Genomic DNA, 17,313 nt, shown 5'->3' with positions numbered 1-17,313 from the left:
ATAATTTTCTATGATATTTTTCATATTTAACGTATATAGCCTAGCATTACTTTCAAACTTGTGAGACATAGCAAGATCTCCAACCTGAAGGATCAGTGTGGGTTAAAACAGTGCCACCCTCCTACTGACCTGCTCTGCTCCCAAGTAATTTAAGCCATAAATCTACCTCAGCTGCTTTACAAAATGACCATCACTGCTGGACAGTTAAGGTCTTGGTCCTGTATCTGATCTACATGGAAGAACCCTGTGGCCATTCAGAGTTCTTGTGAAATCCTCAGGGTCACTATGGACCTTAAGGTGCATAGGAATGATTAATGCTCTGGCTTGCAACCTGTGGCCGGTTTATTGACTTCTTCTGAAAGGTCTATAAAAGGTAAGAAAAGCAACACCTGTCACCAAGGGACCTGCCTGCATTATACAGGAGTCTGCATAACATGAAAACACTGCCAGGTACCACCGTCAGAAAAGAGGATGGAAAAGCTGCCTTGATGTATAAAGCCAAATGACCATTAAAAACATTTAGTTCCTTTGCTTACCTTTAAAATCAAACTGGTAGATGTTTTTCAAAGATTCATGAAGAAAGTAAAAACTTCCTAGAGCCTGTAAAAAAACCAACAATAAAACATGAAATTATAAAAATATATACTTTGGCTAACGAAACTAAAAAAAAGAGCATCAGGCTTTCCAATTAGAAAAAACCCTCAAACTAAAGAAATTAAATACTAATAAATAAAATGACTGATGTTTACATTTTCTAAGATCTATAAAAATATTAATTTCTTTTGTTGCTTCTCTGAAATTTCATCAGTCTCTATAAAGATGATCTTTAACAGCTGACTGACCATGATAAGGGCCCTGACAGGTGTACATTTAAACACCAAAGGGATGGATGGGATCGGTGGCACAGACAGATGTCTGAGCCCCAAACCTAGACCCTCAATTCTGTTATAAAAACCTGTCAATTTTTCCTTCACTTTCAGAGCAAAACCAAAGCTTTTAGAGTCTGTGGTACAGGAAACAAGGGCAAGTTTGAAGTTTTCTATCTTGCACCTAAAGCCTCTGCAGAAGAGGCTCCACGACCTCCCAACACAGCCTGATGTGGTTTTTCCCTACCCTGAAACTTAAATAGCTCCTCAACAGGGACAACCCCACGAGCTTTCCTGCACCTCTCCACATGCCCCTTCTCCCGTGACCCTCTGGGGCTGCCCAGCTCTGGTGCTCAGGCTCACAGTCCCTTCCTGGCTCCATTTGTGTCATGGGAGCTTTGCCACGATGACACACACAAGTACCGTGAGCTTGCAGCTTGCTTTGACTTCTCCACAGACATATCATTTGCTGCTTTTCCCCAGTTAATGAGAGGAAAATTACATATTAGAAGAGAGTAAATGAAAATCAAGTAAGAGAGAAAAAAGCAGGGCAAATAGATTTTATAGTGAAATATTAAAAAAAAAATTATAAATTTAAAATGAGAACTTGATGAGCCTTTAAATACATCTGAGCACCGAACAGAAACTGAGAGAAAACCAGCCTGTTACTGGATAAACTCTCACTGAGAAGAATAAAAGAAGCAATGCATTAACCAAAAAGGATGATTTAGTTTCATTCCATCTTTTCCTCTCCAACAACAAAGCCCCTCCCAGCACAGCAGTGCTTGGTTCAGCGACTGCTGCATTATTTATGAGATGCTGCACATCCAGAGATTAGACATTTGCTGATTTGTCAAAAGCACAAACATGAGGTCCGGCCCATCTCCTTGACATATTAGTCCATCCAACAGAAAACACTGCTGCGTGTTTAATTGATGAGTACATGTCCCTGTGACCCAGGCAGATTCCTTGGGCCTTTGGGTTTCTTTTTTATAACATGAAGGAGGTGAACAAGGAACTGCAGGAGACACTCCTGTGAAGGACTCAAGGTTAAGTGTGCTGCAACAAGGACACACTGCCAGGAAAAGACAAATCCTGGAACAAGACAAAAACACTGCCCCCTGATATTCCCATCTGGCCCATCTCTTTCTTCAATGCATAGGGCAAAATCTGACATATATAAAGTAACTATGCTATACAATAATAATACTGTTTAAGAACTCAGTATAAGGATACAGCTTTTTTTCTTACATGCCTTTCAGAAGAAAAAGGAGCCTTGGCAAGCACCTGGAAAATACCATTCCAAATGCCTCAAGTCTGAAAAATTTAAAAGCAAATGAAAAAGGGATCTTGCAATGGGAAATCCTAGGCTATGACAGTAACACATGGCAATCCAGCCTACCTGTAACATCTAAGTGATGTTTTTAAGAGAGCTTTTCTTTTTTCCCCCACAATGCAGGACAGCAGAATCATGCTGTGAAGGGACCTTTGAGGTCTCCAGGGCTGTCACTGGGGTTGCTCAGGGCATTGCCCAGGAGTTTCAGAACTCTCCTGAGGTGGAGCCTGCATTCCCTTCTGAGCTACTGCTCCCATGTCTGACCACCCTTTTGGTAAGCTTTTCCCTTCATTCTCATTGGAATTCCCCAGGTCACAGCTGAGATGAAAATCTATGACTAAGTAAAAAAAAGTATTTGAAAATAGTGACCTATCCAAATCAGGCACAAATAATGTTAAAAAAAGGTGACAATTTAAATCTAGGTGACAGAATTATGAACTCTGAAGCTTCTCTATGTCGCATATCAACAAGTAAACCAAGAAAAAATCAGATGCTCTAAACCTTGTTTCACTTAGGGTGTCATAACTCTATTAAAAACAGTACTGCCATTCATGCTTAAGCTACAACTTCATTTCTGAGTGTCACAATTTGCTCATTGCTTGACTTTGTACAGCTTTAATCTCATTTTTTAAAATTCATTTTTAAGACTTATGCAGCAAAAGTTTGGTTTGATAGTCTACAATTATGGCACTGAGTATCAAGTACTAGTGCACAATGAATCTGTGACAGTGATGAAGTAACTCTGTCAAGTTTCAGGAACTGATACCACTAACATTCAGAGAGGCTTGGACTGCGCAATTCCAAACACCCCACTAAAAAGAATCAAAACTATAATGGAAAGGAAATTATAGCTATTGCTATTGTTTGCTATTGTATCGCTATTCCGCATTGTTATAGACTTAATCAGGCTTAGGTACATAAATGTAAACTTGTAAAAATGATGGAGTGCACTTATAATTCCCTGCCCTAACACAATGAAATATATAAAACCTTCCAGGGCCTACTGCCTAGGCCCTTTTGTTGAGGCAATTATGTTAATTCAATTTATTTCTCATAAAATGTCAGTTTAACAATAAAGTTAAATGAGATTAATTTAAAGTCTAAAAGCTTTGCTTTATTTTCTTATTTACATTTTCAATACCCTTTGGAAAAAGCAGTACTGGTGTATACAGCAGCATCAGCAGATACAATATCTAACTGATACAACACAGGAACACAATTACAGATTATAAACCACCCAAACATCTTAACTTTTAAACATCTCAAACAAAAAGAAAGAAAGCTATTATTTGTTCCACGTGAAAGGTTGCTGAAATGGATGACTTCTGCTGTTAGCACAAATTCCACGCCACCTCTAAGTTGGTGCTTCTACTCAAATGGAACCTCAGCTGTCATCTTGTGCACTGTCCCTCCCTTCCTTCCTCAGTTCCAGTGACATCAGTGGCTGCGCCACAGCGAAGCAGCAGATCCGGGAATAGTGCAGCCCTCTCACCACAGCCTTTCTAGAGCAGAAACCTGGTAAACAACACTGAGGGCCCCTGAGGTTGACTTCACCACACATCAGGGATGATGCACCTTCTGCAGCTGTGCCCCTCCAGACAGCGCTGCAATCACCCCTGAACAGATTGGTCTGCAGACTCATCTCCAGCATCCAGAGCACCCTAATTTCTGAGGTCAGGGCTCAGACACAGCACAACACTTCCCACCAGCTGCTCTGAACCTGAGCGGAGCACTACTGCCCCAAGGAATGCACAGGGGATGGCACACGCTCTGCTGCACCGGATGTCTCACTGGAATGAAGTGCAGGCAGCAGCCACAGGCTTCTCTGCTTGATCTTCCAAGCAGTCTGCAAACAGACTAGTCATGAATTCTATTTCAGTAGCCTTATGGCAGAGTGATGAATGGATAGCTCACAGTTAGGCTCAGATCAGAAAGTTCCCAACTCATCAGGCCAACCTGGCAACCCCTGAGTCTGTAACCATATCATGATCATTGTATTCAGTACTACCAGAAGCTTCTAGACCAGCCCAGGTCTGTCCTGGGCTATCCTCAGGGATACAGGGACAGCACATGTTATTCCCAGGACTGATCAGCCAGGTGAACTGGGAAGAAATTCTCTCCTGTGAGGGTGGGCAGGCCCTGGCACAGGGTGCCCAGAGCAGCTGGGGCTGCCCCTGGATCCCTGGCAGTGCCCAAGGCCAGGCTGGACATTGGGGCTGGGAGCAGCCTGGGACAGTGGAAGGTGTCCCTGCCCATGGCAGAGGTGGCACTGGATGGGCTTTGAGGTCCTTTCCAACCCAAACCATTCCACGATTCTATGAATCCTTGATTTATACCTTACTAATAAAGTCAGGAGCTAACAAGACAGAAAGGACTTAATCAGAGCCTGAGGTGCCCAGTTACGCCCAGAAGTACACAGACCCTTCAGAGCAACACCTGTGGCCGTGAGAAAATACCACACAGTCACTGTCAGTAACTCAGTACCAAAACAGAAAGTCAGGTGGCACATCATGAACAATACTCATCTGTAGCTTGGCCAAGTTCTTTAGAAACACACAAGATGGTAAAACTGATTCTTCTGCTGTGCCCCCTGCTCACTATAACCAACAGCTTGGCTTTAACACCCCTATAATCAGTCAGACCAGCACATAATCAGGTAGGTACAGCAGGGAAAATTTCCTTTGTAAACTCCTAGGACCTCTTTTGATATCACGGTCACTAACTGCAGAGTACACAGGCAAACACGTCCTGGCTTTTGTGAGAATGGCCCTTACGGAAATGCCCAGGAGCTCAGGGAAAGGCCAGGCATTTTATCTCAGGCAATGCTGCTATTAACAAAATGCTTTTTCCGGACTGACAGAAGTACCTGGCTATTCCTACCATGTCTGCGTGTGGGCCTGTACTGCAGCTGTAGACACAGAGAGCGACATTTAACCTAAGGTGAACACATTCATTAGAAGAGCTTCACATCTCCGCAAAAATGTATTATGGAGAAAAAAACAGGCATCTTCTCCCTGTTAGCAGACTGAAGTTGAACATTCACTGCATTTAATTGGGTTCCAGAATGATACTCATTATGGTAGTAGAGATTTCTTTCCTTATTCCATACTGAAAGACTCATCTGGGAAAACTAGCTGATGGCAAGAGAAACAATTGGTTCTGATGGATTACAGATCTGGCATTATTAAAAGCACTATTCCTTTAATTATACAGAAATTTTGCCACAAAATTTTGAACATTTAAATAGCTATCTTTTTTTTTTAAACAGTTAATTGGCATAATTTCTTTTTAAAGTCCACCATTTCAACTGCGGAGATTTAATGCAAAAAGGAAATAGATGAATAAAAGTTTAATTACTGTACAGAGTAAACATTTACTATGTTACCTCACTAAATGTGACAGTTAATATATAAAGATTGCTTTAAATATATTTAAAATAAATTGCCAATGATGACACAGAAACTGTAATTCATGTAGTCATAAAATCCATAATTAGCTTTAATGAATATTTAAAGTCAAAGTTCAGCCCAACTTTTTCAATGTTTAACCTACTATATCAATATAGTTCAAGGAATTCATTTATCATGGAACATGACAATGTCTGAATATGAATTAGCACAAGCACTGCTGACAGGAAGCCCTTATCTCCTACCAGCCTTTTTGGCTCTGCTGAATGTCAACAGTGAGTTTGGCACGCCTGACTCTATTGATTGTCCGCCTGTTCTGCTACCAACAATTAAAAAAGTATTTCACATGTTTATAAACCTGAACATCAAGAGCAGGCATTAGTTTCCCATTAGCAAGATGGAGTCTGTGAGCAGCCACCTCTCACGGAGGACCAGCCCAACACTGGTTGCTGCTGCCACCAATGTCACACTGAGCTGCCATGGGCACTGCACGGAGACTCCCAGTCTGGAGTCATTTATGTCACAGTGAAGTTTAAGAGACTTTAAACAGAAAAATCTGAAATGGGAGAAAACAGGGGCCTGGACCAGCACGATGGCTGCCTGTGCCCAGGGGCTGCCCGCCGCCACCACCACCCCAGCCAGGGCTGCCAGGCTACAGGTGCCCTCCTGCTCCTGGCCAGGCCTGGCTTCCCAGGGACTGTGGGGGTACCTGAGCATGGCCCCAGCTGATGGGGCACCTGGTCTGCAGGGTACCCTGCCATGGGTACAGCTACAGCAGAACAGCTCCAAAATTCTTCTGGGAAACAAGCCACGACTATCTTGGATTTTTGTGGCAGTTTAGAAACAATTTGTGAAAACACCTGCCCTTAGTTTGCCATAAATTGTCGGTTTTGATAAAACTGCCACTTTCCCAAAACCAAAGGAAGGGCAGGCTGCAGGACAGGCTGGATCCAACACACCTGAACAGTAAATGGTGAAGTACCAACACACACGAGTGATGGTACAGTTTTTGCCTGTGGTTCTGCGCGCACTCAATCCACTACAGCCAAATTAATACCAACCGTCTAATACCCATTCAAGGTTAAAAAACCAGGCTGGGTACACAGATCAACTCATTATAAAGTACTCTATCACTTCTTATTTGCAAACAAATTAGGTGTCCAGCAATTTATCATTTCCTGAATTAGACTTATCAGCTAAAGCACATACAATTAAAGTGCCATTGAGACTGCCTGAACAGCCCTGCTCCACCTGAAGCGCAGACAGACGGAGCCCAATCCGACCATTCCAAACAATTACACACCGCTCCTGCAGCTCTGTACCACAAACACAGGTATCAGCTTCATTTCAACAGTATTTGAATAATTACACCTTTAATAAAGTGTCAAAGTGAGTGGGCTCCAACTACTCAGTGACAGACTTCAAAAACTCTCGAAACACACCTTGGTCTGTATTAAAAACACCTGTACAGTTACATGTGATATTTCCATTAAAACAAACCAAACTGTCCACTCAGAAGGAGTAAAACCAGTGGCAGGACTGGCACTGCAGATTCTCCTTCTCCATAAAACCTAAACCAATACTATGCATCATAATCTAAACATACAATGTCCATAAATAAATAATACATATGTTTTACTTATAATACCCATGTTGTGAAGAAGCCACCTGCACCTGTATCTTAGCAATGTCTCCAGTACCCACTTCCCAGTTAAGTCAGTTTTGTTGGAGCATTAGAGACTTCTGGAAACAGCAGATGCAGCTGGTGGGGATAAGAAAGGGTGTCAGCTCTAGGAGACCCGAAATCCTGGGAATTTCTTGACTATAACTGTATTAGATCCATACCTCCAAATATCCTTGTGCATTTCTAAAATAATTTCCACATACTGGTTTTGTCTTTAGAAGTTCTTCTGCCTTAAAAAATTCTAATTTATTTGTAATCCATTTATTTCATGGATCTGCCAGTTTTTCAGACCGACTCCTCCAGCTGTACACCTGCATGAGGCTGGGAAGTTCCACCTCAGACTGCTCTGTCCCAGGTGAATCACCTCACACTGCCCATGTCCCCAGCTTCAGTGAGCTGTCAGCACACTCAGTGTGCTTTCCAGACATCCTCATTTTAATGCCGCAATCTCTGCTGGTCAATTGTAGTTGAGCATCAGCAGACATACCTGTAACATCAAGCACTGCTTCCTCACTCTTCCTTCTTATTTCTTCAGAGCAGCCCTTTCAAGTGTGAGACCAATAACAGTGGAACTATGAAGGGGGATAATCACTACAAATTTGCCACTAAAAAAATACAAATAATTCAAAAATAAATTCTGTTTAGTTTTGTTTTTGCTTTTATAATAGTCAAATTAAATGCAATTCAGGAAACAACTGATCCATAAGTGTTCATACATCGCTTTATAGCTTGTACTGTTTATTTCTAGTGTCTTTAACAAGATGTAGTTATTTTCAAATGGGGTTATCTGTTTTTTCATTGAAGGTTGAGATTTGTCTGCATGACAAACAGGAGTAACTGTTTCAAAAAGTCTAAGCTATCTAAAATCCCAAGTCATTAAAATTCTTACTCAAGAGATCAACATAAAAAAAGACTTGCTTGCAGTCCTGGTCATTACAGATACCTCAGAGAGGTCTCTGCTAACAGCAACCAGCACAGCGCATTTTCTGGAACAAAAACGTAGCCCCAGCAGCTTTCATTTTCTTATTCTGAAGACTAACAAAATGAGGGACCTTCAACTAACATGATCCACCTCTACCACCTTCTCTTTATAATTTTGTTACAGCAAATGAAAAGTCATATTCAATTTTAAAACATTGTTTGGGACCAGTTAATTTAAGAAGAGAAAAATTAACAAACAAAACCTCTGAGCTATATATAAACACGTCCAGGGAGTAAATGAATAACCTATATGTAACCTAATGCACGGAAAAAGAATATTTAATGCCACTTTTGATACTGACATATTTCACAAAAAGATTTCATATTTTAATTACAAGTCAATTAAATTAAAAAAAAATCAGACAGAAGTTCTTTTTCTGAAAACCAAGATTAGTGACAGACCAAGGAACCAACCCAAGCTAAAGGAAGTGTATGTGTGCTGAGCACTTATAAAAAGCGCCACTTATCAATATTCCTGAACGCAAAGTAGAGCCTTCACAAAGTCATTAATCACGTTGTTATTTAATATTTCTATTACTCAAGCACTCTGGAGGCCCCAATCAGGATAAGAGGCACGCAGCTTGGCTCTGCACCAGTGCAGAAAGGAGGCTGTCGGAATAGAGGAGACAGAGCTGCAGTTCAGGGCCATGCTCTGCATTCGGCCCCAGTCAGTTTTAACGGGCCTGATGGCAAGGGGTGAGTGTGGTCAGAGAGGCAAAACCTCTCCTAAGGATGCACCAAGGGCTTCAAAGACAGTGCCAAACCCCCTGCCCTGCTCAGAATATTCACCAGCTCCTCAGGATGGGAAGGGATAGAAAGAAAGTCTAATTTCCAACTGTGAGCACAGCAGAGAATAAGCGCAAGTTCTCCGCAAAAGATACACAGATAAATGCTCATGGTTATTTCAGTGTTGACCCTTATGGAGAGCCAAAAATATTCCACAGGAAGTTAAAAATTATTGACAACCTCAAAAAATTACCCAAAGATCCAGATTTATCATGTGGATAGTGGCAACGCTTCCTGAATTTCAAGAAACAGAGCTTGAATCTCAGGTTGCAGAAGGTAATACGCAAGTGCAGAATATTATTTTTCATCTATATTCTGTTTCACATTTATTTTTGCAGCCGGGGCCAGCTGGCAGGAAGAGCAGCATCAGTAAAACCCCGTCCTGCCATGCCACCACGCAGCGCTGCCACTGTCAGACCCTCCCCACTGTGTCACACAGGATGGGGTTTGCCCTCAGCAGTGCTTCTGGAACTGGGACCCAACCTGGATGGCTTCTGAGCAGATGGAAAGACTGCCGGATGTTTAATGCTTTACCACAGTTTTCTTCCAGTAAAAAAAAAAAAGGCCCTTTATCTTCGGAGAAACCGGTAAGCTGCGTGACTCCTACTACACTGAGTCGATGCTGAATAATTTTAATTTTGAAAACTTTAAATCAATACAGTATTTCATTGATATATTCTTACATAATACACTCAAGATGACAAATTCAATTTGATGAGGTGGCATTAATGCCCATTTCATTTAGCATGATACAGGTCATCTACAAAGAGGAAAGTACCATGTGGTAAAAGGTTGTATTTAGCATGTCACAGTCACTGGTGGTTGTTTTGTATCTCAGAGAGCCTTTGTAGCTGCCTCAAAATAAGAGATGATTGATTTACAAAGTACCAAATTTCAAATTTCATATTCTAGGACTAAACATCAAATAATTGGAAAAAGCTGTCCCCTTGTCTGACCCATCACAATCAAGCTCCTTTCAAGGTTGACTGCCTGCATAAGAAATATGTGCATAATTTCATTTTGTCTCCTGTCCAACATCCAATGTTAGAAGTTAATTAAATTGCTTGTCCATTGTATTCATCCACTTACAAAGTTAATGATATTCTGTTCTTGAATTAAAGAGAATTTTATAAAGCCTGCACTATGGAACCTGGCATGCTGTACACCAAGGAGCTGAACCCTGTCATGGTTCCTGATTGCAGCTCTCCTAATTAGGAAACAAAATGAATGTTTCTGTGTCTGCCAATGCAGAGGACAAGTCATTCCAACAGTGAAGGTAAATGCTCTGTACAATAGCAACTTAATAATATCTCATGTTTGACTATAATAAATTCTGCAGGATTAATAAACCTGTTAAATTTTTAAATTAACATAACAAAGATGAACTGCAGAAGAACAAGGCAGCCTCAAAAGAGGGTCACAGGTCTGAGGCACAGAACAGCTTCTTGCAAGGGCATCAACCTCGAGGACACTGAAATCATCATTTCTCGTTCTTGCACAGATGAAGAAGGAAAACACAATTGTATGGTAATCTGCTGGAGAAGATGGGACTAATAATTTCAACTGTACCTCTCTGGTGCCTTTGCCTTAGCTACACTGACCTGGTACCTCTGTAACAGTCTTCCTGAGCAGCCACACAGCCAGAATTGTAACACAGCCGCAAATCCAGTATCTACAACGGCAAGCTTGCTGTCCAGGAATGCTGCTGGTGACAGCACTGATGCCATCATGAGCCAAAGCCAGAATCCAGCACAAAGCCTACATGCCAACTGAGAAAAAATAACCACAAAGTTACTATTTTTTTCTACTCTACTCTACTCTACTCTACTCTACTCTACTCTACTCTACTCTACTCTACTCTACTCTACTCTACTCTACTCTACGGTTTTTCTACATGGTTATTATGGTACTCAACCATGAGGTCGAGTAGATGCAGTTTTATACAAAATATTTTATACTAAAACCCAGGAAGTCTCTCTCCCAGCTTCTGTCTTTTATTTGATGCTGTTAATACAGAGACTTAGTGTTAAGCCTTGTACGTGTCACTGGACTGACTGAGCAAACAAAACTGACCCAGTGCAGAGACTGCACTGCCTTGCTCTGTACGCTGCCATTTCAGCCAGAGACAAAGATGCAGATTGTATGCTTTTGAAAATTATTATTATTGCCAACAAGGAGCCAAACCTGGTATTTCCTAACAAGCTTCACTTCACTGACATGAAGAGCAATGCGATTTATGTGATTAGATATTTTAAGCCCTTGTGCCCTTTGCACCAGTTACTGCACTGATTCCATAAAGGAATAGTGATATAAACCAAAGCAGCAATAGTACAACAATTTAAGATTACTCTGTCACAGTTCAGTAAAAATACTGAAAATTGAGTTATGAAGAATCTTAAAAAAAATTTCAGTGTATGCAAACTAAAAATAAAAGTGTAAATGAAAACATGTGCAGCATGTTTGATTTAGCAAATGTAAGAAAACATCAGGATTGCTGACAAGAAACTAATTTTCCTGGAATTATAGAGAATAATTGGATTATGCAGAATAACTGAATGCATGCTGCCATTTTGCATTTCTTCATGTACACTTCAGAGCAATACTTCATTGTAACTGATTTTAAATTATGCTCAGCATTTTCTTCAAGTGGTTGCATTTCCAAAATAAAGCTACATAGACCGATCCCAAAGATGTATTTCAACTAATGTAACTTTTGTGAACTGAAACTCATTAAATGGTATTGGCAAATCAATAAGGACATAAAGATGTAAAGCCTTTCTTTATGAAATAAACCAGATTATACTCTTCTAATTTAAATGCTCAGTTAAGTCTATTGGTAATTAAATCACATGGAAAACCTGCCTTGTTATTAAAGTCTCTTCAGAATGTCCATGCAGGTTGGAGTATGCACATATATAACACATATTATTTTTATTTCTACCTTTCAGAACTTTTCAATTTCAATTAAAATCCTGTAATTTTTATTGGGAATCACATTATATGCATTATAGAGATAAGTTAATTAAAGGACAATCAATGCTAAGAGATGGGCAACAATGAACCTAACCAGTTTACAAATTGCCATTCAACCAGAGCATGGAATGCCTGTAGACAATTACAAAAAAGCTTTAATTGATTTTTCAAATTTCAATAATATTGTACATTTTGTACATTCATAAGTACTTTGCTTGGGCTGTGATTTTTAGCAATAGAAGAACTGCTGGGACCACCACTTCAAACTCCTGGCACAATGCAGAGCCTGGATTTAAGCTCAAAGCAATGCTGACATGCCTTGTGCACCCCAAACCAGCCATGCCTGCATCTCAACTTGAACAAATACCCAGTTTAGTGGTGTACTGGTTTAAGGCAGTAATATTTTAAAGGAACTCGTTCTTGACTATTTACAATTAGAAGGCATTTAGCGCACTCATTTGAAGTTTGTTACAGACAGGCAGGTTCCATTGCTCCGATGACAGACAAGGCCATTATTCTCTGAAAATTCTGGCAATCCAAACATATTGCTTATAAACAAACCAGAAACTGTCACTCTCTGACTCACTTCTAATACAGCAAACAGGACTCCTTAATTATCTTTCATCTCAACATCCTACAAAGTCTGAGTGAAAGAAAAGGTTTTCTATGGTCTGTTTCCACTGCCTCCTCCTTGTTTCACTGGGGGGGGGGTCTGACAAGTCCCAGGGCACTGTCTGTGCGAAGCAGAGACAAGCAAAGGCTGGACTCCCAGCAAAGGCATCTTCTCACTGTGGAAATCCCAAAGATTCTACTTATGCTAGGAAAAGAAACTCCAGTGATTTTGTGGCTGCAGGTAGGACACTTGTGACATACAGGGAACTCACTTTGTGAGGCTGCCCCTGTATGACAGACATCACATAAACAGTGAACAGAAAGCAAATGCTGGCTTACTCTTTCTGATCTGCTTATCCTGGTGAGAGCCTGGAGATGAACAAGGCACTAGGATGGAAGTGCCCATACCTGCCAGCTGCCTGGGCACACCAGCTCGGATTTATCCTGAAGCAGAAATCCAGCTTTGTGGTAAGGAGAACATGGAAGGATGGCACCCTCCCTGCTGCAGAAGCCCATTTCACAAATGAAATATCACTAACAGTTTAGGAAGAACCTGCTAGAAATATGTTTGCCACATTTTGCTTGTAACTGTAATTAATCATTTCCATTAATGCTTTACCTTTGGAAGTCTCAGATGAAACTTCAGCTGTTGAACTGCTACAAGGGAATTCAAGGTGTTGAACTAGAAACAATACAACTGTGCTCAAAGGCTTTACCAGCTTCAGGTGGGGGCCTGGCTTACAAAGGCAGCATTTCAATGTGCATGCCTGACTTTTAAAAAACAAATTCAAAAAGGAAAACAAAATCAAAGGACTCTACAGAGCATATGAAAAGAGAGTTAAGATTACTTCATTTACTAGTTTTGTCACCACTGCCTTAAACCCTGTTTTTTGCCTTGCTAGCACCACCATATTACCATTATTTTCCAAAGTTGAGATAGGAAACAGTAAAAAAAAAATATTTTAAGCATTCCAAGAACAGCAGAGCACTGTAACATACTTTGTGAAGCTGATCCATCAATAACAAAAAGTCCACTGCACAAATAAAGCTCATGGCTCTGTAACATGCTTCTCGATCACATGGAAGTTGATAAAAGGGAGCATGGGTGATGCAGACTAGAAGCCTCCAAACTTGCAGATGAGGCCTGACTTTATTACAGTCTCCAAGGGCATTAACTGCAGATCTCTTCCTGCTCAGGATGATGCCAATGTTCCTGCGTAGCTGGCAGTGACGGCACCGGGCACCGCGGGCTCAGAGACAGCTTTGACAACAACCCAAAGGATGGAGGCACACGCTCAGCCAGCCTGGAATTACAGCCAGGCTCAAGAGCCACGCTGTGCTGCTGCACTACCACACTTACTGCGCTCTTACATGTCAATTTGAGCACAAATGAATGGAAACAAATTTCCACTTTTAAACTGGAATATGCTTTCTTACAGAAAACAGATGAATTAAAAGGCCTAAAAAAAAAAGGGCTCTTTCAAAGGAGCACAATGTATCAGTCAGTTGTGCCATTAGCACATCCACAAGAAGGGCTTTTTATCCTACAGGCTCACACCTGGATTACCAAGCAGCCACCATCTGAAAGGAATGCTTCAGTAATAGTGGAAGTGAGAAAGAAAACCTCTATATAAATAGAAGTAATAACTTGAATTTTATTTTAAAACTGAGAAGATAAAAATAGTCTGTATAAATCAAACAAGTTGTCTCTTCATGTCACTTTTATGATGGACATTAATCTTAGTTTCTAGACAGAACTGCTGTCTGATGTAACCACGCTTATTGACTTAATGGGAAGAAATTTATATTAGTCTAGGAAGCTGTGATGAATGCAGTCTTAAAGTTCAATGACTCAAACACTTAGTAACCTCAAACATTGACCCAGATAGACAGAAACTTAAATCTTAATCCTGGAGCATAAGTTTATGCTTCATTCACATTTTGTTGTCAAGACATTTTGAATCTTCATTACATCTCTCAATGTACATATGCGTACACACACTGTACACTCAGTACACACCGTTTCCATACAGCCTGCGTTCCCGGAGGTCAGGCTTTGTGTCCCGCTGTCCTCTTTGCCCAGCTCAGGAGATGCAAGTTCTCCCAGCACAAGACCAAGGCACATGGCTAACCCACAGTCTGGCCTTTGCTTTGCAGTGACTGGCCCTAACCTCAAAATACTTACTCAAGTTCTCTCTCAAGAACTCAAGTTCTTCTGGACTTAGGACTAAGATCTGATAAACAGCCTTCATGCCTAAATATGTTAAAATACATGTGTTCAATGAAAAGAAACATTCCTTTACCTGAGATCAGATAATATCACTGCAGCAAAAGCTGTTCAGCTGCTGGGGTGTCAGTGATTTAATCCAGCCAACAGTTTATGGATCACAAATGTGAATTATCACACAACTAAGACTGTAATACTGACTCTTGCAAAGAACAAGGCTCAGGCTTTCGTGTAATTTGGTTTGGTTTAGAAAATAAGACAAAAATTAAAACAAACTGTTAATGTCTTATGGATCACACATTCAAAACTGGAGATCCCTGATGTGAAATAATACCTAAAATATCTGAAAGGTCTAAGCATGTATGGACACCAGATGCTTGATTTGTCACAGGAACTGTAGTGAAAACATCCCAATTCCACCCCCCAACTGTTTTAACTTAGAAGACTGTAGTTAACTAACTTATAAAATACATTTTTATAGCAACACCGATTCCGTACATCAGGAGAGATTCCCAGCTGGATGCATCCTGAAATATTGGAGATAACAAAATGCACCAAAGACAATCTACATGGGGCCTTTGTGAGAAGATGGTGCATGGAAATAAGAATGTTCCAAGTCAGAAGGAACAAGGCAACCTAGTTTAATCTGATTATTCTGAGGTTGAGGCAACATATTAATCAAGGGGACAAAACAATTCTATTAATGACATTCAAAAGGTACAGTACGATAATCAATCATTTACTATATTGCAAATGATAAAACAAGCATCCAGAAGGGTTATGCTAATTACATGTTTCAAGTCAAATGAACCCATTGCATGCTTTGTCTTGTTTAGACAAATAGAGCATTCCTGCCATTTAATTATATTTCAGATGTCTATACCAGTGTCTGCAGCAATACATTAGCCTACAAGGAACTGGAGATAGACTGTTCCCTCCAGGAGCAGGAACAGAAGCTCCCCGGAGCCGCCCGGCCACACACGCCGGCAGTGGCGTGGGACACACGGACGCACGGACGCACGGACGCACAGACACACGGACACACGGACACATGGGCACACGGACGCATGGACACACGGACACAGGGACGCGCGGACACACGGACACACGGACGCACGGACACACGGACACACGGACGCACGGACGCACGGACGCATGGACACACGGACACAGGGACGCGCGGACACACGGACGCACGGATGCACAGACACACGGACACATGGACACATGGGCACACGGACACAGGGACACACGGACACATGGACACACGGACACAGGGACGCGCGGACGCACGGACGCACGGACACGTGGGCACACGGACACATGGACACATGGACACACGGACACACGGACGCACGGACACATGGGCACACGGACACATGGACACACGGGCACACGGACACACGGGCACACGGACACATGGATACATGGACACACGGGCACACGGACGCACGGATACATGGACACACGGGCACACGGACACACAGACACACGGGCACACAGACACATGGATACATGGACACACGGATACATGGACACACGGGCACACAGACACATGGACACACGGACACACAGACACACGGGCACACAGACACATGGATACATGGACACACGGACACATGGACACACGGACACATGGATACATGGACACATGGGCACACAGACACACGGACACATGGACACACAGACACACGGGCACACAGACACATGGATACATGGACACACGGACACATGGACACATGGACACACGGGCACACAGACACACGGACACATGGACACACGGACACACAGACACACGGGCACACAGACACATGGATACATGGACACACGGACACATGGACACACGGACACACGGACACATGGACACACAGACACACGACAGGGAGGTGGTGGGGAGCTCTTGCCAGGCACCCCGGAGGCAGCGAGCGCCTGGCTGCTCGTGCTGGGGCAGCTCTGTGCCTGCACATCCTCCTTCTGCACCTCAGCCACAGCTGCCCTTTCTTTCCAATTTCCTTTGCTTCCACTCAGCAGCCTGAGCCCTTCCAGCCATGCTGCACTTCACCACTGCACAGCCTTCCTCACTTGCACTGCAGGATTCAGCATTTTAGTCTTCAGCGAAAACAGGAACATTTTTAAGCAAAAACTACTAAACCTTTAAAATCAGCCAAACCCACAGAGAACTAAAAGCAACCAAGTATGTTCCTAAGTCTGTAATTAAAAAAACCCAAACCCAAAGATCTTCCCCCAAATCCCAAATAAAACATCCCTTCTGATAAAGAAATAGGTAAACACAAATTTCCTTAGTTTTCAAAAGAAGTTGCTTTTAAAAAAAACAAGCACGAATCATTGCTGCGGGTTTCAGAATCCTAACCCCATGGCTTTTCTGTCTAGCACCAGATTACATTTTTATTCAAAGCATTTTCCAGTGGAAGCAAAAAACA

General features: G+C 41.9%; 1 protein-coding gene across 2 annotated transcripts in view; it reads right to left on the bottom strand.

The window, feature by feature from the left end:
* The window catches only part of INPP5A (inositol polyphosphate-5-phosphatase A), a 193,731-nt gene that overhangs the window by 94,872 nt on the left and 81,546 nt on the right, over window positions 1-17,313 (bottom strand). For both annotated transcript variants that reach the window (XM_082285746.1, XM_082285747.1), the window contains exon 5: window positions 537-600. In XM_082285746.1, the coding sequence (XP_082141872.1) occupies window positions 537-600 (64 nt within the window). The remainder of the gene's footprint in view (window positions 1-536; window positions 601-17,313) is intronic.

This window comes from Coloeus monedula (genome assembly GCF_965178545.1).
Source record: "Coloeus monedula genome assembly, chromosome: 8".
In the NCBI taxonomy this organism is placed as follows: Eukaryota; Metazoa; Chordata; class Aves; order Passeriformes; family Corvidae; genus Coloeus; species Coloeus monedula.
This window is presented reverse-complemented; position numbering and strand designations above follow the sequence as displayed.